This window comes from Petromyzon marinus, chromosome 50 (genome assembly GCF_048934315.1).
Source record: "Petromyzon marinus isolate PM22_M1 ecotype Great Lakes invasive population chromosome 50, UKy_Petmar_22M1.pri1.0, whole genome shotgun sequence".
In the NCBI taxonomy this organism is placed as follows: domain Eukaryota; kingdom Metazoa; phylum Chordata; class Hyperoartia; order Petromyzontiformes; family Petromyzontidae; genus Petromyzon; species Petromyzon marinus.
The window spans coordinates 6,506,113-6,533,338 of record NC_133716.1 but is presented as its reverse complement, the minus strand read 5'-3'; the positions used below and the strand labels follow the sequence as shown (position 1 = coordinate 6,533,338).

The following is a 27,226-nucleotide window of genomic DNA, read 5'->3' as shown; positions in this document are numbered from 1 at the left end:
GATTAGCACGGCTGGCTACGTACAGTTCGAGATAAGTTAAACATACGTGCAGTATAAATAAAGCTTCTGATTTCTGACATACACTCAGGGTGCAAGGGGTAATTATTGTACTGTAAGTCACGTTCTTTTATTTTTTAAATGGTCAAAACCCTGTTCGTTTTCAAATCATCATTGCCAGCCATTGACTCCCCAAATATATCCACGATCAATTTACACGATTGTCGTTGTGGGTTTTCAGTATCACCTTGTGGGGAAGTGAACAGTGGTTGCTCAATGGAACAAGTCTTCCTCCACCATAGGAATGTGGAATTTCCACCACTGGCTCAGAACTGTAAACGGGATATGAGCACAGCCGCAATGCTGCTTTGAGTAGTTAATCACTTTGACTTTTATATTTTTTTGGGGGGGGGATCCTAAATTATCTCGCTTATGCCTCCCTCTCTTCTCTCATCTCTCACTCTCTCGGTGACCCTACTCACACACTCTGCTCCAGCGATCCAACCTCTGAAGTGCAGGAGGTCATTCCTACTCCTCTGCTGTCCTTAGGGGCCTGGAACCTCCCTCTGCTGCCCCTGGTATCATCCAATTGCTGACACCGAGGTAGAATTGCCACCTCATTTCTTTAAAATCAATTTTTGTGTTTAGTTTAGTGTGTTGTCCTTCCCCCGCGCCTCCGATTAGCATGGTCGGCTACGTACGGTGCGAAAGATGTTCAGCGTACTCGGACGTATGGTTGGGAAGATGAAAGCCGGGAACTTTGACGTGTCGGCAGAAAACCTACGCATATTGCAGGACAGTTCGTTTCAAGAGAGGCAATCCTTGAACAAACCGGGGCAGGTGGCAATGCGAGGTTGTGGGAGGTGCCTGGCGTTACAGCCATTCTGGGCTGAAAGCCAGGAACATAATACGGGTTTCTTTCTGCAACTTTACTGCAGAAACCACTCCTGCCTGCCACACCGCCCCCAACCTCCGAAGAAAACGAACCTCTCGAGACTGTTGCATGGCCACTCTTCTATCGCTACGACCACGCTTATTTCCGATTGCCGAACGAAATGCGTTATGAGGTCGCACTCGTTACACACAACGAGGCTCGCCACAAATGAACCACAACCCCTCGCCGATCTCGTCAAGGAGCGGAAACCGCCACGGCTTTTGGGCTAACCGTCGAACAGAGACGTCACCGCATCGCGTGCTTTCAGATGCGCTTCCTCGGCTGTCTGGAACGCTCTTCCTTCCGATATCAGGAATCCACTGGAGCTATGCACTTTTAAATGATCTAGATTGAACACTCATTTATATAGAACTGTTTTTTGTGTGTTTAGTTTGTTGTCCTTTCCCCTGCACCTCCTGAGTAGCACGGTTGGCTACGTGCTCTGCGAAAGAAGTTCAACTTACATACGTATTGTTCACGTGAACCTCACTCATTGATTCTTCCACAAATGTTGAGGAATTAGTCTACCGGACGCTGACCGTTTCATCTCGGCCATACTGTGTTCAACGACCACGCTGCCGGTCACACCAGCGCACTCACCCACTCATCCCCTCACTCACTCAGCCCAAACGCTCCCCTTGGGAATTCTCTTGATAAAGAACCTTACGTTCAAGAAACGTATCAAGTCATATGCATTACACCTTCATCCAATACAGCAGAGCTGTTTGTTGCTTGGGCCATGGCGATTTTTGCGTCATTGGGCCTGTGTTCAGGAACTGTAATTAAAAAAAAACTGAGCACATTCAGGGTTATTTGGTGTGTGTGTGTTTTTTTTTTAAACGGCTACGGTCAACGACAGGGAAAGCCTTGAAGCTAATGCTGCCGCTCCTTCTGCTGCTGATGTAGGTGTCTTTCGAGAGCTTGCCCTGGGTCAAAGCCATGCCTCCTCCCTACGTCAAAAGCGGGCGAGTGTAAGGGGCCATCCATTAAGTACGTGCGCATGGAGGGGGGAGGGGGGGTTAACCCAAATGCGTACGCATGCGTATGGGGGGTCTACTCACAATGTCCGCATAGGAAACGGGGGGGGGGGCGGTGAAGCCTCGATAATTTGTCTACATTGGCCTTCAAATGAGCCACAGTTCAGTTTCTCCAGCTGTCAGACCAAGTACAACCGGGAGAAGTGGGACTGTGGGAGAGGTGTCACTTGTATGCCACCGTACCCCTGACTGTTATCACGCAGTTCAGCAAAATAAGTAGCCAAGGTACGTAACTTAATTATTTAATGCAGCCGGCGGTGGACTGTCTGTTTGCTTAAACACGTTAATATTATTAATCCTTGATCGTTTCTGCGTGGATTAAATATCGGCCGTTCTATAGGATTCGGGGGGGGGGGAGGGGGGTACATCAGGCGTACGAAAGCAGTTGGGGGTGGGGGGGTGTAAAAAGTCCGCGTGCGTACAGGGAGGGGGGAAGGGGTCAAGTTTTGACAGATTTTTGCTTACGTACTCAATGGATGGCCCCTAATGGGTAATCAGAGTGGCTGTGGGACCTTGCTCTTGAGTCACTTCGCTGAGTGGCCGGGGCTCCATTGAAACTCGCAACACCGTCCTTGTAAAGTGGCTTCGATGGTTTCCAGTAAGGGCTCATTGTTCAATGTGAAATGCCCTACAAACGGTTGAGGTGCAGCCGCTTCGACTGCTCAGCTCACACCGCTGCCGGAGGAAGGGGCCTCCACTTTAGGGAGCTCTAGATACGCCCTCTACCACAGGGTACATATATATATTGTTTGCCCACTACCATTCCATGCTGGCCAGACGTCTGAGAAGTGTGTGGCAGTGCCCACAGTTGATCGCACAACACACGTGACCTGTTCATCGACTGACTGCGGCTGCAACCCATTTACGTAGCCGAATGGACAGAGGCGGAGATAATTAAGAAACATTTGTGCCATTTTCTTTGGTTCTTTCGGTAAAGTCACGTAGAATGAGAATAAAATAATAAATTGATAAAATAAAATAACACAATAATATTCTCACGACGTTTCGGCCACAACACAAGCGGCCTTCACAAGGTGAAGGGACGAGACTGTCTGGTAGGACAGCGCTGTCCTGTCTGAGACTGTCTGGTAGGACAGCGCTGTCCTACCAGACAGTCTCGTCCCTTCACCTGATGAAGGCCGCTTGTGTTGTGGCCGAAACGTCGTGAGAATATTATTGTGTTATTTTATTTTATCAATTTATTATTTTATTCTCATTCTACGTGACTTTACCGAAAGAACCAAAGAAGATGAATCCTTGCAGTCACGAAAGCTTTAAATCCAAATTTGTGCCATTGATAAAAACCGCCTCACCAAGGGGCATTGAATCGAAGCGGTGTCCCATGGATCGCTAGTCCAGCGTGCTCACCGTTACACCACGGCAGATGATGCTCGTAATTGTGACGTCATTTTGTTCCCGCGCTTTTTGTTGTTGTATTGCCACGTGCCTGTTACGCGGACGTGTCTGTTAAGCTCGTTTGTGCCTGTGGCACGTTCTTCTCTGGCGCAATGTGGTTCTCAAGACGCACGTTGTTTTTTTTTTGTATTACTAATATACTTTGGATTGTGCTCCCGAGGCTATGTTTTATTGGCGAGGGCCTCGTCGTAACAGTTATTTTTCTTGTAATTGGAAGTTGTTTTGCGTGAGTAATATGGGATTTTTGGATTCGAGGACGTGTTTTGACATAGTTTGTTCCTGTGGTCTTTAAATGTTTAATCTGCTGCGATTTAGATTTCAGTTTATTGTCGGAACAATCGTTCAATATTTGTGACGCACTCTTAGAAGCTTGAGTGGACATTGATGATGATGAAGACTATTATGATGATGACGATAATGATGATTATATATAGTTAAAAAGCTCTTAGTGACGTCACTCACAAAACAAAGTCAGACGCGAAAATGATTTGCTGCTCGGATGTGTGGTGAGTTGATGCTCATTTTCCGTTTACAGCCCTGAACCAGCGGTGTAAATTTCACATTATCATGGTAGGGGCATGTCTATCCGTTTAATACAACTTAACTTATCAATCCCGGATGGATAATATAATTGGCTGATTCAACCACCTATCAGTATTTCTAAAACCACATTGCATTGCACGAACTCGCATAGAATCCCACTCACATGGAGACCCATAGACTCGCATGAAGACTAATAGGCTAACACGGAGACTCATAGACACACATGGAAACTCACATGGATACTCATAGACTCACATGATGACTAATAGACTCACATGGAGACTCATAGACTCACATCTAGACTCATGGACTCACATGGAAACTCACATGGTGACTCATAGACTCACATGGAGACTCATAGACTCACATGTAAACTCATGGACTCACATGTAAACTCACATGGAGACTCATAGACTCACATGGAGACTCATAGGCTAACATGGAAACTCATGGAGTCACATGGAGACTCACATGGAGATTCATTGACTCACATGGAGACTAATAGACTCACATGGAGACGCATAGACTCACATGCAGCCTTAACGACACATATATGGTCAGATCACGACATGGCCTAACCTAAAATTAAATTACAAATCATCGTATGATTTGTACATATATCCATTCATCGACTCATCCGTCCGTCCGTCCGTCCATTCATTCATTCATGCCCCCTCCCCCCCCCCCCACCGCATTTAGAGCATTGGCCTCCACTCACCTGTCCACAAACTCGCGGCGCAGTTCCGAGACCATCGACGGCCACCGCCCCCTGAACGGCGGCTCGCGCGCCACCTCGTACCGCAGCGGGCGGCACCGGCGGCACAGCTCGCTCCCGGGCCCCGAGCTCAGCGCCGCCGCGTCCACCTCCAGCTTCTCGTCGAACGTGTGCAGCCTCAGCCCGGCGATCGCGGGCTCCTCGGCACCGCCAACGGCCATCGGCGGCACGCGGACCGTGAGCGGAACGTCGCAGGACACCTTGTGCGGCCCTAGCGAGACGGCGGTGCCGTTGGCGAGCAGCAGCACGAGGTCGTGGATGGTGTGGCCGCTGCGCGCGCTCACGTAGGTGACCCAGAGGGTGACGGAGGCGGCGGGGGTCGGGCGGCAGAAGGAGAGCTTGAGGGCGCAGCCGCTGGGCGGCAAGGGGCACGGCACGGACAAGGTGCCCCCCGGGACGCTCAGCTCAGGGCTCCAGGTGCGCAGGCTCGCGTCGCAGGGCGTCTCCACGTCGGGCGGGCCTGCCCGCGGGATGCACAGAGCGATGTTCGTGGCCGTGGGCATGCGGCTGTGGTGAAGAATGCGTGGCTCAGCGGTAGAGGGGAGCGGCTGGTAACAGGAATGTCGCGAGTTCAAATCCTGGCAGGGGATTGACTCGAACCCATCATTCCTATCGGGTCGGCGAAATAAGTGCCGTCGACGAAAGGAGTGGGGAATCTAATAGTGGTTGTCCCGTGGATAGACCCGCCCTCGCCATAGAAACGTGTAATTTCCACACCGGCTCAGGGGCTGTGAATAGGAGATGAGCATCGCCTCAATGCTCGTGTGAGCAGGAAATCCCTACGAGTTGTTCTCTTCATCAATCATTTATCATCGTAATCGTGGCTCAGAGGACCCAACAATGCAACGTGACCGTGAATCCTATCAGTTGCGTTGTGTTGTTATCGACATCTTCAGCCAATTAGCTTATCATGCACAATGATAACAATGATGCCATCTGACCACACCGCAGGTTAAAAGTAATATTTACACGTCATTGAATTTAATAACAACCCCCGAGTAAATTCAAAGCGCCATTGAGATTCAGATATACCAACCGTAAATACTATAGACTCAGACATATTCGTTGCATACTGGTTTAACACAGTTCTGGCTAGCCTATGTTTTGTTTGGCATTTTTATCACTTTTCATGTCGATAGTTTTTTTTGCTGTTGTTTCAAATGAACTCTGCCTCGCACCCCGCTCTCAATACGCTGGCCATTACAGTGTTATTTATTCTTTAAGGTGGCAGCAATCCATTAAATCCAGTTGCTTCCCCGTGGACGTAACTCTTGCACAGAGCCAGGACAACGTTGCCCTACTTGTTGAGTTGTATCCTTTGCTTAATGTGCGCTGTCGAGTTCATGAAATACGGAAGCAAGCAAGAGCGGTGCTTTTGGAGAAATGTACTTAATAATAAAAATGAGAAACGAGGTTTCATGGGTTCGATCGCGTAAATATAAATGTGTCGTTTAACCCGCCACAACATTGTGGGTTTACTCTCCAGCACACCGGTGTGCTGTACAAGTAACGAATTGTCATGTTTTGTTCACGTGACAAACCTTACTAATTGGCGGTGTCGAGTGGTGGCGGGTTAAACGACATTTATATTTACGTGATCTAACCACAAAAAACTATTTCATGGATAATATTGGTCGCGAAACCCGAAGTGTTACACTGCATATCGCACGCGATTATACTCATGTGTATGATGGTAATATGATCAGTAGCTTAATGTCAATATCGAGTGATGCTCGCCATGACGAAAGGGCTTCAGGAGAGAGTTTGTGTAGTTTTTGCTGTTTCTCCTCTGTTGGCTTACTATTTGGGTCCATAGTTTGGTTGCATGTCCACAATTGCACAACAGTGTCCTGTCTTTAATTCAACATTCATGGGAGATGGCAGCCTCCTCATGGTGGTTCCGTCTGTTTGTCTGTTTCCACGTTGTCTTAAACACAACTAATACCGTCAACTTGCCGAAATGGCCGCCGTCAATTTGAATCGAGACGTCGCATGCAAAGACATCGGATAAGAAACACGAATGCTGACAAAGAAAATGGAACAAAGGTTGAAAAGTACAAAAAGAGGCACAGAGAGAGAGAGAGAGGCACGCTGGTAATTTGACAAACGGAGGAGCAGATGGAACAAAAACGCAAATTAGAGACGTCAAATGAAGAGTAAGTGAGCCGAGGGCAGGACGCTGTGCCGGGGGGGGGGAAGGGGGGGATAACGGACGGACAAGGCAAGTGACATAATGGCAGACAAAAGAGAGAATACGACCACCACGGAGATGGAGCGATGAGACCAGCTCATGCGCAGGCGCAAGATGGATTGTGGCGTCGCAGGACCGTGAGCGGTGGCGACGGCGTGGGGAGGCCTTCATCCAGCAGTGGAGAAAACATGACTGTTTATGATGATGATGACTCTGCTTAAACACATATATTGAATTCCACACGCCTGCAAAGGTCGTTTTAATTAATCTTACATACGTATAAATACGTAAGCGGATCGTGTAATTTACACATAGGCTTATTGACGAAACATTACCTTGTTACGGTTAACAATAATAAGAATATGTTTCAGCCCTCTGTGGAGTTATTGCTGGATGAAGGCCTCCTCCCATGCCGTGTGGATTTTTGTGTTTCCTTTCCAACTTTCAAATGCAACTGGGCGTAAATGAACGTCGGCAGTTTTATCCGCGTAGCTTTCAACGCTTGAGACTTATATGTCCCCTCCATAAACGTAACGGATTCATTTCGTTTCATATCGTGCAAATAATTTATATGTGCGCACCACTTTCCGCCTTATTGAGCGATCCTCTCCAATAAAAAAAGATCATTCACCGCTCTCCGACCCACGATTTTTTTTTTAAATGCCTCATTCCATTAAAGCGGAACAACTTACTCCGCGCGGCGCGCGGATACTTTGTTTACAAATGAGCCGGCGGCTCGCGCCAAGCACCATGAGAAATGAACGACGTTGTCATCTGCCGTTGAGACAAAGGGCCGTGACCTCCGACCTTTTGCCCTGCGGAGTTCACACATCCCCCCCATCCATCCCCACCCCGCCTACAGCTCACCATTCGATGGCAGCAGACAGAGTTTGCTCGTCGCCCCTTTTGCACTCCGCCACTGCACGTTTGTTCCTCAAATTATCCTTCATCAAATGAATACAATTTAAATGTTTAAGAGTCTAAGTGATGCCCTGCTCAAATGAGCACTGATGGTGGTGCTCATTTTCTGAGCGTGTGGCGGACAATTCACGTTCATATGGCGAGGGCGAGTCTATCCATAGGGCAACCACCGTTGATCTCCTCGTAAAGTTGTACCTATTTTATCGACCCCGTGGGGGGATGATAGGCTAAATAAACCCCCAACCAGTAATTGACCTCAACAACCTTCCAATTTCGATTTAAAGATTTCGTGACTGCAATGATTCATCTTCTTTGGTTCTTTCGGTAAAGTCACGTAGAATGAGAATAAAATAATAAATTGATAAAATAAAATAACACAATAATATTCTCACGACGTTTCGGCCACAACACAAGCGGCCTTCATCAGGTGAAGGGGGCGAGACTGTCTGGTAGGACAGCGCTGGAGTGAGAGAGCCACGTTCAGATCACGGCTTTTAAGCTGTGTGAGAGGAACAAAGAGCCTTGACAAAGGGATTCGCATAAAATTTAGCATTGAAATGGCTGAATGATTAGCTTGTGACTGGTCACAGAAATAGCTATGTTAAAAGTTAAAGCATACACATCCGCAGAGGCACCCATTGTTAAAAGGAATTAGCATAGAATTTAGCATTGAAATAGCTAAGTTAAGGCATACACATCCGCAGAGGCACCCCTTGACAATGGGATTAGCATAGAATTTAGCATTGAAATGGCTGAGTGACTCGCTTGTAACTGCTACAGAAATAGTTACGTTGAAGTCAGAGCATGAATATTATTGTGTTATTTTATTTTATCAATTTATTATTTTATTCTCATTCTACGTGACTTTACCGAAAGAACCAAAGAAGAGGAACCTTCCAATTGCCAATCACTTTATCGCTCCATACAAATTAATGGTCATCGGTCAGAAAATATCGGGGGGTGGGGGGGAAGGGGGAGGAGGCGCGGAGGGTGGCTACAGGGAGTCGAAGCAGACTGCGCGTATATCTTTTGTTCGCTAATACAACCGCAGTATTAACCGGGGCGGGCGCAGGGTTCGAAACCGCTAACCTCTGCACCGGCCAACTAAACGTGGAACATTGGGCCCACGCCGACGCCGCGTGTGTCGCCGGGGCGAGGCGGGGGGGGGGGGGGCGATGCTCGCGAGAGTGCGCGGTGTGTCCACCTTCAGCCTGCCGTGGGCTCCAGTGCCCCGAGGGGTCGCAGGGTCGCGGCGACGAGGCGTTGCACGCGTACTGCACCAGCTCGCCGTCCTCCCCGCACTCCTCGCACGGAACACCTGGCTCCCTGGGGCACACACGGCAAGGGGGCTCGGCACAGGGCCGGGAAAAGCCGGATCCCGCCGAGCTGTGCGGCGGGTGCCGACCGCGGGGGTATGCGGGTGGGAGCGGGATTTGTGTTCGAGGCGGCGGACGGTGTCACGGGTTGAGAGGTTCTGTGAACCTGTAATCGAGTGCGAGCGTTTCGCTTGAACAACAAGGGACAAAAAAAAAGATGCGTTGATGTGGACGCGGGCGGCGAAGGAATGGAATGCGTCCCGAGAGGAAGACGTCCTCCTCCTCCTCCTCTTCCTCCTCCTCCGAGGAGATGGAGCGAGGAAGTCAGTTCACATCCAGGTTCTGAGTAGATGCATTAAATGTGAAATTTACCCCCCCCCAGCCCCCCACCCCCCCCCCGTTGCTTACCTTTCAAAGACCTGTCCACTGATGGGGGGCATCCATCGCAGGCTGAGGAAGTCGATGCCCTGTTGGTGAACCCGCGGCGCCAGCGGCACGGGCGTGGGACCGGCCTCCTCCCTCCAAGTCTCGTACACCATGTCCAGGTAGCAGTGCATGCGCGCCACCTGATTCGGCGTGAATGAGCTGGTGCAGTCGTCGTCTGCCGGCGCAGGGGGGAGTTGGGGAAGGATTTTAGAGGCGGTGGTGCGTAGCGCGGCGGTTAGCGCCGTCCTACGGGCTTGGCGACCCGAGTTCGATTCCCGCTCGCGACCACCAACACCAGTGACGATTATCTGAACCGATACCTGGGCCTCGGACTCAAATGAGTACTTGGTGCGGGGAGACAAAGGCGGCTGGGCGTGGTGCTGGCCATCCACACCCTCGTGTGCGGTTCTGGCCGTCATAGCTAACAGCACTTGCCCCAACGTTCTGTTAAGACTATACGGGGGGATTTTTGTTGAACGAGGTGGTTAGTTCGCTGGAGTTGCGGTCCAGAGGTTGCCTATTCAATCTCAAAGCATATCAGGAATTAAAAATCATTCGTCTCTGAAGAACCACGACGAGGTCATGAGGTGTCATCAACATAACAGGCGGGGCGTCACGTAAATGTATCGGAGAATAAATATCGCAGAATACAAGCATTGCCACCACGGTGCAATGGTTCGCGCACTGGACTTGTGATCCAAATGGACCCGGTGTGGGAGTTGAATCACTGGCCAAGTATTTTAAATCTCCGAATTGTCATCACGTTAATTTCTCGTAAGGGGCCGTCCATAAATGACGTCACGCGATTTTTGACGATTTTTTACCCCCCCCCTTCGTCACACGGCGTCACAAAAAGTCAGACCCCCACTCAAATATGACGTCACAAATCTCTGCCCCTCCCCCCCCAAAATAAAAAAAAACATGCTTCAAATCGCTTTAAACTATTGCCATTGTAGTGCGTATTTAACGTGGCGCTGCACTCTGATGTTGTAGGAGAAAACGTTTATTAAAAAGTATATTTAATTAAGTAGAACGTGTTGTCTATATTTATTTAAAGTAGCGCATTTTGATGTGACGTCACATGTCTCAAACCCCCCCCAGTCACACATCGTCACAAATGTCTGATCCCCCCCCCAGGTGCGTGACGTCATTCATGACGGCCCCTAAATTTTTGTCTGCATTGGAGGTCCTTCATCCAGCAGTGGATTGATCATGGCTGACAATGTTGATAATAATTTGATCCTGTATTTCATTCGTATGCACTGATGTCGAACCCCGTTAGATGGTGATGGGCTAGGGTCTCCCTTGAAAAATAGCATTAAATTAAAGGTCGTGATTCCTTTGTTTATTTACGGTGGAATTTTTGGAATGCATTGGCCGTTGGACCTCTGTCAGCGCTTACCCCATCAGACAGGAATCCATGCAGCTGCCAGAGCTGGCGTGAGATCCCAACTCCCGTGTATCACTACAATTACAATTGCAACCACATTACGATTTATGTGCATCTAGAAAGTTCAAGATTCAATTTGCCACCTCCTAAATCCAGAGGCACAAACTGCCACCACCCAACAGAAATTTTCCAAAACGGTCACCTTTGCATAATAATGTAAAGCTACCCTATTCTGATGTAACTTCACAAAAACGTGAACGATAATATATACGTGCAAACGTAACCCAGATTCCAAAATATTTTTTTACGTCTAATTATAACAAAAATGTAAACTATTTTGCCCTTTATATTTGCCAGCATTAGAAGTGCCTGTTTTGAGCCAAGAAGGAATCCTCATTGGGGGAAGAAAAAAACACTCTTCCTGAAGAGAAGTGAAAGTAATACCATGAAAAAAATCATCATCATCAGCAGCCATGGGCAATCCACTGCTGGATGCAGGGTCTATAAGCCGCCGCCATATCACGATCCTGCAATGTCAAAATCCACCCAGCGCCCGCACACTGGCTGATTGTCTAATTTAACCGCTCCACCTCCTTGGGAGACGTGCTCTCAGACCCCATTCCATTCGCCATGCAGTATGCGCTCAGTCTCGAATGATCGAGAATGACTCGGAGGCATGAGGAACCACAGACAAGCGGGAAATGCGGCCACGCAATGAGCCAGTGCCAAGTTTCTCCTCAAGCTCTGCAATCCTCTCTTTATTGAGTTTATACCGGGCCAATCGATGGGTGTTTATACGTGTGGGAGGAGGCCGGAGCACCCGGCGAAAGCCCCACACGTGCGAGCGGGCAACGCTCTCTCCCGCAAAGGTGGAAGGGGTGAGGTCCATGATTTTGGTGTTCCCGTCTTCGCCATGGCAAGCCAGGGTAGGGGCACCCCCCGGTCGCAACGGCATTCGTTGCGACAACCACCGTAGCTGCGATCACAGCCGCGCACAGCCACCGCCGGCCCAGCTGTGCCGAGCACGCCGTCGGGCACGCACCGGCGTAGCTCATGTAGTTGTGGAAGGGGGCGTCGTAGAAGCGCCTCGCTCCGCACATGTCCTTGCTGTCGACCTCGGCGTCCCCGCAGCCCTTGTGGCGCGGCACGGGCGCCGTGTCCTCGCAGAGGTCGCCGGTCTCGAACGACGGCTCCACCTCGAGGCACGGGTCCCCGCAGTGCTCCACCTCCGACACGCCGCGGAAGACGTGGTACAGGCCGAGCGCGTGGCCGATCTCGTGGATCATGGTGTGCGTGTGGCCCGGCTTGCCGTAGTACGTCGGGTTGAGCGCCATGCCGCCTGCCGCGGGAGGGAGGGAGAGAGGGAGGTGCTCGTCGGTGATGAGCTGGCCCGTTGGGTTTCAAACGGAAAGCGTGAATCTTGTCGACTGTCCCCCCCGAACCCCTAAATAATTATATGGGTCAGGGTTAAGGGTCAGTATGAACTAAACTTAACTATTTTAATTTTACCGAGTAACGCCCACTGAGCTATACAGCTCTTTCTCAGAAGGGACCCGGCCACAAATGATAGTTCAACGAAGTGGCTTATCATGCGGAAATGGATGTACTCAAAAATGCATGTTTCTATATGTGTTGGGAAAAACTCGAGGACCCGGATAAAAATCCACGCAACCACGGGGAGCAAATGCAAACTCCAAATATACATCAGGCGTCAGAGTTGGTGTCGAATCCACAACCTCTTGTATACCAGGCGAGGTAGTTAACACCGTGGGGGTGTCACGGTGGCGACACATTAAGTAGATAAATGGACCATCTGGAATCTCTTATCTAGGCCCAATTTTCATATTTTTCCCAGATTGATGCGACATCCCTACCGCATACCAGTAGGGATGTCGGATTCCCCCGACTGCCTTTTCATTCCTACACCTTCTGTAGAGTGAAATCTGCACCTCCCACCCCTCGCAGCCAGCCACCGCACGCACCCCACCGCTCACTTGCTCACTGCTCACCCAGGTGCGTGAGGGCGTCCTTCTCCCAGGGCCACATGGCAACCCCCGCCAGCACGTCGCCCAGTGACGTGGGGAAGTAGACGTTGAGGTGGGTCGCTCCATCCAGCCTCAGGGTCTCCTTGAGGTCTTGAACGCTGAGGTAGGCCCTGCGAATCGTCGAGCCACCGAGATGAGCATACGAAGCACTTGATTATTATTTTTGTATCTTAGATTGAAAACTAATTCCTTTAGGGCTGCTTTTTGTGTTTAGATCGTCCTTCCCCGCCCGCCCGCACCTCTGATTAGCACGATTGGCTAGGGTGCGAAAGAAGTTCAACGTACTGTACATACATTGTTGCATGCTTTAACAGCAACAAGATCAATCAAAGTCTGAATATTTCTTAACACTGGAGGAATCTGATGAGCTATAAAGCTCTTTTTTTACAGACGTCGTCACGGCCGTAGCCGTTATCGCCGCCTCCCCCAATGCTCTCCGTCCCCTGTAAGTTCGTACAGCTGCTGGACACATTGGGCATAATATTTTGTTGAGAGTCAATCAATCATAGGGGCCGTCCATAAATGACGTCACGCACTTGGGGGGGGGTCAGACATTTGTGACGATGTGTGACGAGGGGGGGAGGGGGGGTTGAGAAACGTGACGTCACATCAAAATGCGCAACTGTAAATAAATATAGGCACCACGTTCTACTTAATTAAATAGACTTCTTAATAAATGTTTTCTCCTACGACATCAGAGTGCAGCGCCACATTAAATATGCACTGCAATGACAATAGTTTAAAGGGATTTGAAGCATGTTTTATTTTCCAAATTGAAATATGGTTTTGAGGGGGGGGGAGCAGAGCTTTGTGATGTCACATTTGAAGGGGGGTCTGACTTTTTGTGACGCCGTGTGACGAGGTGGGGGGAGGGGGGTCAAAAATTGTCCAAAATCGCGTGACGTCATTTATGAACGGTCCCCTATGCAGATCAATCATGGTAGCTGGTCTTTGTATCCCGGACCTGAGCAGAGGTGGGGATTCAACCGCATGAGCAGCTGAGGGATAGGAGTTCCGGACTATGGAGGTAGCATAGAAAAATAAGTAACCTCTCACTGAACGAAGGTTGGACTGGAGGCTTCGACGAACAGCAATGCTATAATGTTTGCGATTTGTCAACGTAATAATCATCGTCACTACATTTTTAACAGTACCTTTCGCATACAATCGTAGAATCGTGCTTTAATTGAGCAAGAGAACAGGTGAAGAGAATGACCCAAAAACAGGCAGATCCAAAATATGATACTGTGAAGTGAGAGTTGATCTTTCACTGCAACTAAGCAGGTTAAGATTATATTCTTGGTTCTTTCGGTAAAGTCACGTAGAAGGGAAACAATAAAATCATAAAAATATAAAACAATGAAGTTATCACGACGTTTCGACTGCAACACAAGCAATCATCACCAGAATAATTCCCTCATCAAGACTCTGCACCGTAGAGCCCAATGCATATCCGACCAGGAACACATAGGCAGTGAACTCAAGCACGTACACGAAGCTCTTAAGGCTAATGGTAACTCCGACTACACAATCCGCAAAGCTACCACTCCAACCATGAAGAAGGACCCTCTTGAGGTGCCATTCAAAACCATCACTTTACCCTACATTGTGGGGATCACAAAAAAGATCTCCAAAATCTTGAATAAACACAATATCCAGGTCCGATTCAACACATTACATAAAATCCGTGATCTGGTTCCGTTTGTAAAAGATGTGATTCCGGACATACAGTACCCTGGCGTCTACAAACTAAGTTGCCTCTGTGGTAGTAGCTACATTGGAGAAACCAAACGACATGTCTCGGACCACATTCGTGAACACAAAGCAGACCTAAAACACGGTAGGACCAACACCTCGGCCGTGGCAGATCACTGTTGTAATTCAGTAGGGTCACATGACATTGACTTCTCCAAGACAGAGGTTCTCTGCAAGCCATCTGGCTACCATGAGAGATTCATTCATGAGGCTATCCACATATACAAACACAGAGACAATTTCAACCGAGAAGATGGATTCTGGCTTAGCAATCATTGGAAGGATTTGATAAACCATTTCGGGTCTTAATTGATTGTTCACGCTTACGATGGCTTTCAGACCGCATCCATTATTTTCGTCTCCCGCCTCTTTTCCGGACATAGATGGACTCGTCCATCTGAATAACTGCCAAATCGCTCTCCGTGGTGCTAACGTAAAAAAAACGCCACTTTTTTCAAATTTTCTTGCTGTGGTTTCCACACCTGATGATGATTGCTTGTGTTGCAGTCGAAACGTCGTGAGAATTTTATTTTTTTACATTTTTTATTATTTTATTGTTTCCCTTCTACGTGACTTTACCGAAATAACCAAGAATATTAATCCCTGCAGTCACGAAAGCTTTAAATCAAAATTCAGGTTAAGATTGCTTAATGGCGAATCACTTGGCGATGCTGCTGCTGCTTTGCCAGTTGCACCCAGGCAGGAATAAAAACAAAACTAAACACATTTACCAATAACATGTATTGGCAATATTCCAAACAATGGCCCTTTCTCGTGGCACACGCAAGAAGAAGGGATATTTCCCAAACCGTCAGATATTACACATATATATTTCCATTTAAGGCCGCGTTATTGACGAATATGTAAGGGATTTCGTTTCTTCCTTTTACTCATTGCCAATTGGTTTATCATCTAATAATAGAAGAAAATACACGCCTAACGGACGCATCCTGCAAATCCTCCTTGCATGGCTTTCGTTAGACGGTGATAAATATTCGTGAAGGTGGATTTCTGCTCTCATTACAGACAGCGGTGCCGTGTTCTATGATCCATCATTAGGGGTGGCAAGCATTTAAATTAAATCTTGATATTTAATTTTCCTGCACCGTTAAATCAAACAACCAATTTACCTCGGTCGCCGGCAAACTTGATTTGGTTTAATTCTGAGCAGCGTGGCAATAAAACGTCTAATTTTAACACGTCGGACAAATACGTTCAATGTCGTTTCGCGGCAAACCGCGTAAATAAACCCAAATAAAAAAATTCGTTAACAAATGTTACGTTCACGAGTCCGCTCGTATCAAGTCATCGGCCTGCTAATTTATTTTAACGCCCAACATAATGCTCAGTGTGCTAGTTGTCAATGTTAATTTTTTTTACGAGCTGGAAAAATGCAAGAAGCAATTTGGAAAAATTGTAAAGCAGAAAAATGTACTCGTTCACATCGCAGGCGGCATGTAATTTTATTTTTGAACACTAAAAAAAAGTATAGACATTAGACGTGTCCCGTGAGTTAAAATAGCGCATTACTCAAATGAACGAAAAAAAACATACAGCACAAATGACGCAACCTCAACCCCGCATCTGCAGTGTGGCAAACGGTCTAATCGCCTTCCCCTAAATAGTAGTCTGGGGAGGTTAAACACATCACATTGTAAAGTAAAGTAATTACAGAGCCTGTGATATCAAACATCGTGCGTTCGCATCTTTCATCATGCGTCCCATTCTCCACCCCTTGCTGCCTCGTGGTCTCGTCGCACCCGGTGCTTAAGGGGCGCCGGGGGAGACGTCGATGCCGCGCGCTGTCTGGGATTAATAGGGCGCAGCGGCGATCTTAAGCAACGCGCGGGGGGCACGGAGCGACGCGTCCTCCCTTCCGTTGGCCGACACTATTTCAGCCCTCCGAGAGACTTCACCGCCAACCCCCCCCCCCCCCCCCGAGCAACGATCTACCGTCTCGCGCTTATCCGGACGGGGACCCCCACCGGTGCCCGTGAATCAATGCAGCTCATGCTTACTTTGTGTTATGTATAAAATTCTATCGCGTCGAACTCAAAACCCATATCTCAGTCCTTGCCTATAACATCTGGCAGTTCCCCCCCCCCCCCCCAACGTTTATTCAAGCAAGCCTGACTCTGCCGATGAGACACACCGTATGTTGAAACCGGTCCAGAGTTTTCTCACATTGAATCAATGCCGCTGAAGCTATGCACTCCGAGAAAACCGTGGGGGCCAATCGGTTGCGAAAAGGTCAACTTTCATTTCATTGCGCGGTGAGACAGATACACAAAAGGGGAAGCAGCGGCGATGCGGGCGCTCGGGAAGGAAGAGGAGAGAAAAAGGAGCGCCTGAAAGGACAAAGATGAGAATGCTGAGATGGATGTTGGGAATATCTCTAAGCAGGGCTGAATTTCTCATTCGGAACGCTGCGAAGCTGGCAAGGTACTACCACAAGAGAACAAAGGTATGCCTATCCATAATAACCTCAAATACTAAGCAGACGATATTTATTTGCCCCTCGCCTTTTAAAACAAGGTCACGATATACGGTTGAAGCAGGACAACCGGATCGCTCGCTCACAGATAATATTGTGACTCCAGAAACACGCGGTACACGCACACACACACGGATAACAAGAAAAACGTGCCGGTTGTCGTTTTTCTTTGTAATTCAAGTAACTCTTTATTGTATTTTAGAAACTCAATTGACCCTGAACTTTGTTTATTGTTATGGCAGCTCGGACACACGTGCCGAGACGTTGATCGAGCTTGTATTGAAGTCCGTACAGAGACCGCGCACCTTCGGAAAACTTCTTTGGCCAACAGCTACGGCCGACCCATCACAATAACAGTGAGTGGCATCAAATTTTGATTTAAAGCTTTCGTGACTGCAGGGATTCATATTCTTGGATCTTTTGGTAAAGTCACGTAGAAGGGAAACAATATTTTTTTATATATATTTGTATTATTTTATTGTTTCCCTTCTACATGACTTTACCGAAAGAGCCAAGAATATAAGTGAGTGGCATCATTGAGTGAATGCCTCCTTTCGTCCGGGGGGATGGGGATGACGGTGGATTAACGTTTGAGAGCTGAGGCCAAGTTCAAAAAGTAGTGGCCGCGAGTCGACGAATTACGCGCGATGTGCTAAATGAGCACCCTTTTTGCGACGCGGCGGCTGCCAGGTTACAGGAACACTCACCGCGGATCCTGAGCCTCGTTCCGAAAGCAACGCAGACGTTCAGTCGCGGGCGCAGAACACCGCCCGCGCGTGTGCCGTGCATGGTCGCAGCTGCCGTGATGTCTGCGTTTCGGTTTTTTTTTTGGTTTCGTCGCTCACTGGGATGACGGCAACTCGTTCGCGATTTTGTCAATCCACTTTGGGCGCGCGAGCTTTCTCACCACCTCCTCCCGAGACGCCAGGCCGCCAACATCGTCAAAGAAGAGGAGGTCCAATACCCTGTCGAGGGGCTCACCACAGCTTCCTCTAGTGGAGGCCCTTTGCGTCAGCGGTGGCGTCAGCAAGGCATTGCGGTGATGCCCCTTTGCCCTCATAGCCTCATGCACGTGATGTATTGGTTATAGGCGCAGTGGGGAGGGGGGGAACTGTTGTTTGACCATACTTCACCACGCCAATTAATGTACGCGTGGGGGAGTGGGTGGGGGGGGGTAAAGTGTGGGTACAACCAGCTCTTGCACGACATCCAGCCAGTTTGGGCTAGTGGGACAATTCCCTTTGGAGTGGGGGCGGGATGGGGGGATTGGGCTCTCAGAGAGAGGTGTGAACAAGCAATTGCAGGGCTGCACCTTTGCCTTTTAAAAAAAAAAAATAACAAGAGCCCGGTAAAAGGCACGAACAGTCATAATAAGGGAGGGAGGGGGGGGTACAGAAATTCCGTGGACAACCGAAGTCCTCACTCGGTGCTCCTGGGCTCTGTAAAGGGCATGAGGTTGGGCTCACTGCCCCGCCTCATGTAGGGACTGTGAGCAGTGGGAACCTAGAGGGGATTTTTTAAAATATATATTGGGAAGGTAAGGCAAAGGGAGGAGGAAGAAAAGTAAAAGGAGTGCGGTGGGGGGGGGGGACAACTTTAATTTAAAAAAGAAAACCCTGCAGTATAACAAACGTATGGTCAGTTGTGATGGCGTGCTTAATATATATGGGTGGTTCAATCTTGATTTGAAGCTTTCGTGACTGCAGGAATCCATACTCGTTGGTTCTTTCGGTAACCCTTGAGCTAACCCTTGAGCTACACCCAATTCAAACCTTTTAAAACAGTCTGCCTCAGCAGCAGACCATGCTTTCCCACCGGATGACGGACGCTTGTGTTGTGCCCGAAACGTCGTGATTTATTTTATTTTATACCTACGTGACTTTACCGAAAGAACCAAAGAGTATAAATGGGTGCCGCAGTGGCGATATTTTATCTGCTTCGCCTGGTATACAGGATTGAATGGGTTCGATCCTGACACTGACCGCTGTATATTTACAGTTTTCCCGTGGTCGCGTGGATTTTTGCTCCGGGTCCTCCGGTTTTTCCCTCCACATTTCGGGTGAACTCGCGTCCATGCTATTTGGCTGCCGTAATTTCCCACGTGATGATACGCCGCTTCGTTGAGCTATCACGTGTGGCCAGGTCGCCTCTGAAAAAGAGCTACATAGCTCAGTGGGCTTTACTTGGTAATATAAACAAATTGTTTAGCAATAATATATATAAATGGGATACGGTCATCGCGCCGATGAAAATGCAACCCGATCGATTACATTCCGTCACAGGGCCCCCGCCGACAACGAGCGCAGGTGACACGGCCAGGGAGGGTTCGCGTCCCAGTTGCGTGGCTGGCCGGCCCACCGTGACGAAGCCTCGCCCAGCGCAGTGCCACGGGGTCAGCGAGTCCAACGGGGTCACGGCTCCCATGAACCGGCGAGACAAGGGCGTTTTTTGGCAGTACCAACCGGGATGGTAAGTTACGACCGGTAGCCACCGCGGGCATCGTCTGACCTGGGGAGTGTCCACCAATTGGCAGTGTCCACCGTCGGGTAGTGTTTATCAAGGGAAAGTACGTATGTGTGTTGTACGTTTGTTGGACTTTTTTCGCACCGAACATAGAAAAGCGTGGAAGTGTCCACAACGGGCAGAAAGCTTAGAAAATAAATTTTCTTTTGGTTTTATAAACAAGCTTCATATTTAGTTTCCATATTCCATGGATGTTTCATTATATGTTACGAGTTTTTTTTATTCTTTTCTAAATTATATTCTTCATCAAACATACTATGGTACCCTTCTTGAACATTTCTTTCATACGAAGCTACTGCGGGGAACTTGTTATCATACATTTAGCAAAAACTTTTGCCACCTGCTGCGGTACCAACAGGCCATATTTGGACCAATGGCTCAAGGTAATCAACTGCAATACATTTCCGCGTGATAAGCCACTTGGTTGAGCGATCATTTGTGGCCAGATCACTCCTGAAAAAGAGCTCTTTGCTCAGCGGGCCTTACCCGGTCAAATAAATATAGTTTTTTTTCTTAGACGATTCACAGGATGGGCAGGCACACACAAAACAAATATGCGCGAGGTTGGCTCAAAGGTCAGAGGGGTGAACTAGCACCCCGCCGAGGTGCTGACTTTGAACGCAGGCGTCCAGCCAGCCGCCTGTAATTAAACCGGGTTTCAACGGGACCCGCCGACTCACATGAGACACCCACAGACTGAAATTTCGGAAACCAACCCAGTAAACGAGCGCGAAAAAAAAGAAGAAGAAAAAAAAAAAACCCCCACAATGCACCTGTGCGGCGAGTCGGGGTCGAAGCACGTCCGCGCGACGTCGGTGACGGCCGGGTCGCAGCAGTCGCCGTTGTCGTAGCGGTAATTTTCGTTGTTGCACTCGGGGTTGCAGCGCCCGTTGGAGGCGCCCCAGTGGCAGGCGGGCGGCCGCTGCGTCAGGCACTCGCCGCCGTCGTAGCCCGTGAGCGTGTGGTTGCACTCGACCTCGCACGCCCCGTTGCCGATCTTGCTCGCCTCGCAGTTCGCCAGCACGACCCGCCGCCGCAGCCACGAGTCCGCCACGTCCTTGACCGTCAGCTCCCAGGTGATGTTGTAGGGCTGGAACGCGGCGTTCAGCTCCTGCGGCGGTGCGTGGGGGTGGAGGGTGGGTGGGGGGGGGGGGGGGGGTGCGGGAGAGGGGTGCCATGAGATTTGGGGTGGAATTCATGGATTGTTTGTCCGTAGATGATGAATAACGGATTTCAGATCAAGATCAAAACGTAACTCCCGACCGTGCCTCCACATACAAATAAAACAAGTCCACTGTTCTGAATCTACGGGACGTATCTGCTATCCAGACCAACACATTCGAGGGAAAAATCTGTATGAATAAGCAGTCCCTGGGCCGGTTTGCACCACCTCCTGGGGCACACTACTAACGGAGTGGGTCTCCGTGGGCTTGGCATGGCACGGTTGGCATCGACTCTGGTGCAAGGAATGAAATGGGCCTCGCCTCTTCATTGCCAAACATGACGAGTAGAGAACGTAGGCAATGTCGATATTTGAACACGTGAGGCTTTTGCGACCAATATTATTCAGAATAAAGGTTTTTGGGTTAGATCGCGTTATTTATAAATGTGTCGTAACCCTCCACCACCCGACACGGCAAAACGGTAAAAAAGTGTCACGTTTACAAAGGACAAATAGTTCAATACTTTATCCCACCGGTGTGTTGAAGAGTGAATCAACATCATTTGAATGTGAGTATGACGTTTCGCTGGTAATTACATCCAGCTTCATCGGGCAAACTGCCCGATGTTGATTCACTCTTCAACACACCGGTGGGATAAAGTAGTGAACTATTTGTCATTTGTAAACGTGGCACTTTTTTTACTGTTTGGCCGTGTCGGGTGGTGGAGGGTTACGACACATTTATAAATAACGCGATCTAACCCAAAAAAATCTTTATTATGAAAAACAAACGTTTGCGTGGCCAAATGAAGCGAGGAAGGCAACAAGGATAGCTCGACACACTTCATTAGATGTACCGCAGGAGAGGATAACGGAGGCAACAAGAGGTGGCTGGGTGGCTTGGGAGTCGGATACCAGGTCAAAACCACTGAGTTGGCGTTGCTGAGATTTCACATTTGAATCTGGATTTCAGCCACGTGTGATTTGACTTGGTTTTAAATTCCAACGAGTTTATGTACAACTGCACGGGCTCTTTCTTGGTTGTGCTGTACGGCTCTCCGATGTGTTTTCGGGTTGTCACCGCTTTGCGTTGCTCGGCACGATGTCCGACTTTGCACTCCACGATTAGCTACGTACGGTGCGAAAGACGTTCAACGCACGTACGTACGTTTGATGGCGAGTTTAAACCCATGCAGATTAGGTAGCAACTTAATGATGAGATATGACAATGAAGAAAGGACAGTCGGGCATTCACAAAGCTTTCGATTCGATCTATTTTATCGAGGTCTCAATGTTTATTCTGATGGAGCAGCACAGATTGTGGAGAAGTTAGCTCTATTCCGTGGTGATGCAATGATGCATGCGGTGGGAATAAACGTTATAAACCCCCTTTGTGTATGTGTGTTGAACTTCTTTTGCACCCTACGTAGCCAACCGTGCTAATCCGAAGTGCGGGGAAGGACAACAAACTAAACATCAAACGCGATTTTAAAGGAATGAGTTTTCAATCTAGATTTAAAAGTGCATAGTTCCAAGTAGCTTCCTAATTAGCATGCTCTGGAATACTTATTGGGAAGCCACTGTGTATCTGTCAACACAAACAAACGAGCGGAATCTATTATCAACAAGCTACGGTTTCAGTCGAGAGAGAGAGAGAGATATTTATCCCAGAATAAAACACTGATTATATCTTGTTTATAAGACCCGAGTGGCACGCGGTGACCCTTGACATTAAGCGATGCCGCAATCGCAGGGCTAATGCCGTCCCAGTAATAGTCTACGGGGTGAGGTAGGGAGCTTAATCCGTTTATTTTTGTTTCTTTCCAACGCACGCGACCGACCTGCAATGTCAACCATTGCGACATGTAACGTTGTGGCCCCTGATGGCGCAACGTCGCATCGTTAATACGGGTCGGTTGTGTCCTTTGTAAAGTCGAAGGTGCGCCGCTTGATTGTGAAATGGCCGCGCAAATTAGCGTGGCCGAAATGACATTGGCACATGGGAAGTTATTCGGGCGCTGTTGCTGCATGACAAAACGAAGGTAACATCTTTTTTAAATCTAAGTTTACCGCCACGAGGCTCAAGGGTACAATTTTAAATGATGAAAAAGTCAACGTGCTATGCTCCTGAGTTGTTTACAGACCTGAGCCAGCGGTGGAAACTCTGTGACAGGGGTGAGTCAATTCCACAGAACAACCACTGTTGACATTCCCACGGAACTTTACTTAAACCACCTTGCAGGGATGATGTGCTGCATCGAACTGATGGAGAATTGAATTTGAAACCTGTCGTTCTGCTCCTAGCAAAGTGGTGTCGGCGGTTTTAACACGGACTACCGCTCGCCAATCACCACATCACCGCCGCATCACCACCACCAACCACCACCGCCTCGCCAACGCCGCACCCACCCGGTGCTGCAGCTGAATCTGCTCCTCCGTCACCGTGGGATTCGACCGGTCATCCTCGTGCACGTTGATCACCCTGTAGCGCACCACCTTGCCGCGCCGCAGCCACCAGTGCCGGTTGTAGCTGCCGATCACCCCCACGTCGTCGCACACCGTCTGCCCGCACGTGGGCGCGAAGAGCACCGGCCCGTCGCTCGGGGTCACGCCGGGGTCGTCGGCCTCCTCCCGCCGCGGGAAGCGGCCGTCCTTCGCCACGGGCTTCCAGCGCTGGCGCAGCTGCTCCACGGCGCTCTCGCCCATCACCAGTCCCGGCGGGTCCGCCCCGCACAGGCTGAGCGGGACGCCGGAGCGGATCTCGCCGTGCGTCCGAGCGACGCTCCACAGGCGCGGCGCGGCCACGTGGCCGCGGTAGCCGCCCAGGGGGTCCGAGCCGTGACCGCCGAGGATGAGCGCCTTGCAGCCGACGGCGCGGGGCGAGAAGAGCGGCCCCCGCTGCGCCGTCCCGCGCGCCACCCGCGCGCCGTCGACGTACAGCGACATGGCCCGCCCGTCGTACGTGGCGGCCACGTGCGTCCAGACGGCGGGCTCGTAGCGCGTGCGGGCGAACACCATGGAGGAGGAGCGGGCGCGGTCGGTGCGGAGGCTGAAGAAGAAGCGAGAGGGGCCGACAGCGCCGCCGCCGCCGCCGCCGCTGTCACCGTGGGACTCGTCCCATGGGGCCAGGCCGAGGGCCCAGCCCTTGTCGGTGGACACGTACGAACACTCGTCAAACATCCCTACAAAACACCATCGCTTACGGTCACGATCATCGTCGTCAGCAGCAGAAGTAGCAATAATCAACAGCATTGCAACAATGTAAATCTGACCGTTTGCAAAATTCTATTTTGACATACTGTATCCAATTTTTTGTTCTGAATCAAGAGCAGAGACGTTAAAAATGGGGTGCACAGCTTTCAAGCGACCGGCACATCCGAGGCATGATTGTAGTTATACCCAGCTGTGATCGAGGGAGCAAGGGAGAGAGAGAGAGAGGGGCACAGGATAGAGGAGAAGGAGGGAGAGAAAGCCTAGCAGGTAGAACAAAACTCGGGGTTGCTTGAAAATTCGTTGCGAGACTCACAACCTCCACGCTGGTCCAAATGTTTTCCGGATTTACGTTTGAATGTATAAGTCAGTCCACCAGCTTATTGGTGTTCTGGACCGATATTATCCCAAAAGCGTTCGTTTAAGGCAGCAAAACACTGGACTGGCTCTGAGCGTTCTGGGTCTCATTAGCAGAGTCAGGCCTCTTATACAAGTGACCATTACTGTGGATCAGTGTTTATGTTAAGAAATATTACAGTTTTAATGTTGATGACAATGACGATGATAGTGACAATGACGTTAGGACTGGGGAATCTGAAGATGATGATGATGATGACATCAAGGACGGTGGCAATGCCAGGGGCGGTGATGAAACAGGAGTTAAGTAAAGTTGTTGCAACTGTGTGCCATTTATTTATTTGCTTACGTTAATGCCACTCTCTCCCCGATGAACTTTCGAAGCGACACGTCAACAGGGGATTGATGTACGTCTCCGTGCTTCGAGCTGTCAAACACCCAGCAATGTTTATCTCTCAGGCGCAACTTTTTTCGCTCATAGTGTTGCGCCTGTCTCGCCTCGTATCTGGACGGACCCGTCAGCGGGCGTCACTTTGTGACATTTGAAACTTTCTTTTAAATTGGATTTCCGCACAATGCAATTTTAACAAAAGGTTAGAATATTTGCTTCAATCAGATACGACGTTCACAGCGAACTAAAGTCATTTTGCAGATGGGGTTGGCAAAGTTGTCACTTCATGACTCTGAAAAAGAGAGACGTTTTGCTGAAGGTACGAGGAGAAATAATATTCTGCCTTACCACTGTCTCGTGCCAGCCTGCCAGGATACTGCCACGCACGTACGATGGGATGTGTGCGTGTGAAGCAGATGCTTTTTTTTGTGTTACCAGCTTTTAAATTCATGTGGGTGGTTAGCGCTACGCTGTGCTACTAACCCGGCGGTCCGAGCTCGATTCCCGCTCACGGCCAAACACGAGTGACGATTATCAGAACCGCGCCTGGGCCTGCCCGAGGTCGACTCAGCCTCAAATGAGTACCTGGTTCCATGTGCAAAACAATTCCACTTGAGAGGCATAGGCGGCCCAACGTGGTGCTGGCCACCCACCCCCTCGAGTGCCGTGGTGACCTTCATAGGTGCTCGCTAACAGGACTTCCCCAAGAAGTCTGTTATGACTCTTTGGGGTATGTGCATCTTGTCTCCTTGTGTAGGGCCCCAAACGGGGTGCGGAGTGGTGGTGCAGTGGTTAGCACACTATACTCGTGCGCTCACTCATTCGGTCGCTTACTCACTCATTCACTCACCCTCTCACTCACTCGATCACTCACCCATCCATTAAACTGACCTCTCACTCACATGCTCGCTCATTGTCTCATTCACCTGCACGTTCACTATATCTGATTATTGTTTCACTCAATGCTGAGTTAAAACTTGGGATTTTGCAGGCAATACATTGATCGGTATTTGTTTATGGGTTAGGCCACGCGGTGGTAGTTTTATGCCAACATTCCGAGCATTAACCCTCCACCACCCCGACAACATTGTCACGTTTCCAAATATAGTGTCATCAACTTCTGAAGCGATCAGTAGCACCAAAGGAATCAAAACTTGAGTTGCACCGATTCATTAATACGGCTAATAAGAGTGTGGACTACCTGATAACCCCACTAATTTCAAATGATTATCAGGTAATTCACTTGTTGGCCATACAACCACAATGGAGCCTATAAAGTGATAGCACCTCAGGTGGTTCTCACAAGTGAAATGTCCGATCGTCACGGACCACTGCCTTTGAAACTCCGTCCAGAGTTACACCAGCCACGCTGCCACCGTCAAATCTTTTGAGTCAAATAAAAAAACACAACCCTCGTGCCGTATTGATTGGCGAATGGGTTTTCATAATTGTCAGAGTTCTTTTTTTATCGTGAAATTCCCTGGGACGGTCTGCGTGAAGTGCGCTGTACGCAAGCAAGTTGCATCGCATTGCGTCTATCGCATCCGCACTGGTGTTCAACCACCACGCTGTGGGTCGCGATCACTTCCCCCTTTAATCGCGAAGCTTTCCTCCTCTTCGCTGATCCACTTCGGAATTCCCTCCCGTCCCGTCGACTTCTCTTTCGCAAGTTCAGTGGGGGAGGGGGGGGCACTGCGCTCCACAAACAAAAAATCTTTCTACGAAAAATCAAGCCCTGGTCTCAACTCTTATCTATTACCCATTCAACGGCGCCGTTCGTCGCTGGCCTCTCGGCATTTTGGGCCATTTGCGTAATTCATTTAATATATTAATATCCAAAAATGTAAATAAAAGTGTATGGTTTCCCACACCGCGCTCTGCCACTCGCTCGCTCGCTCGTTCACTCGCTGCACTGGTTTTCACCAGGGCAGCCCGTTAGCAGGGTGATTGATACGGCAGATGCGGTGCGATGCAGCGCTCCTTGTGAGCATTCCGCCACCGTTGGCGTCACGCGCCCGCGTGCAATCGAACGATCGTTCCGCCACCACCCCCGCTTCCTCTCAACTCCTCTTTCCAGACAGCAGGGAGAAGGCGGGGAGATATGGGTAAAGTGGGCTTTGGGGAATAGGCGTAATTTCCCTGCATTGCGTAAGAGATTTACCTAAAGCGAAAAGACATGTGCTTTAAAATTGAGTTTTTTTTTACAGCGGTTTGACTGCACTGGGCTACGTTGGTTTAAGTTATGTAATCCCAGAACGGCATCTGTGTCTGTGTGTGTGTGAGCACGTGTGAATGTGTGTGCGTGTGTGTGGCTGGATGTGGTACCAGCTACACTAATGCTTT

The 27,226-nt window shown here is 49.3% G+C and overlaps 1 protein-coding gene across 2 annotated transcripts in view; it reads right to left on the bottom strand.

Moving 5' to 3' along the window:
* LOC116953181 (pappalysin-1-like) overlaps positions 1 to 27,226 on the bottom strand; it is a 126,495-nt gene that overhangs the window by 77,668 nt on the left and 21,601 nt on the right. For both annotated transcript variants that reach the window (XM_076074839.1, XM_076074840.1), the window contains exons 2-8: positions 23,335 to 24,107; positions 20,537 to 20,874; positions 12,956 to 13,101; positions 11,989 to 12,285; positions 9,539 to 9,731; positions 9,019 to 9,140; positions 4,646 to 5,162 (exon numbers count right to left, since the gene is read on the bottom strand). In XM_076074839.1, the coding sequence (XP_075930954.1) occupies positions 4,646 to 5,162; positions 9,019 to 9,140; positions 9,539 to 9,731; positions 11,989 to 12,285; positions 12,956 to 13,101; positions 20,537 to 20,874; positions 23,335 to 24,107 (2,386 nt within the window). The remainder of the gene's footprint in view (positions 1 to 4,645; positions 5,163 to 9,018; positions 9,141 to 9,538; positions 9,732 to 11,988; positions 12,286 to 12,955; positions 13,102 to 20,536; positions 20,875 to 23,334; positions 24,108 to 27,226) is intronic.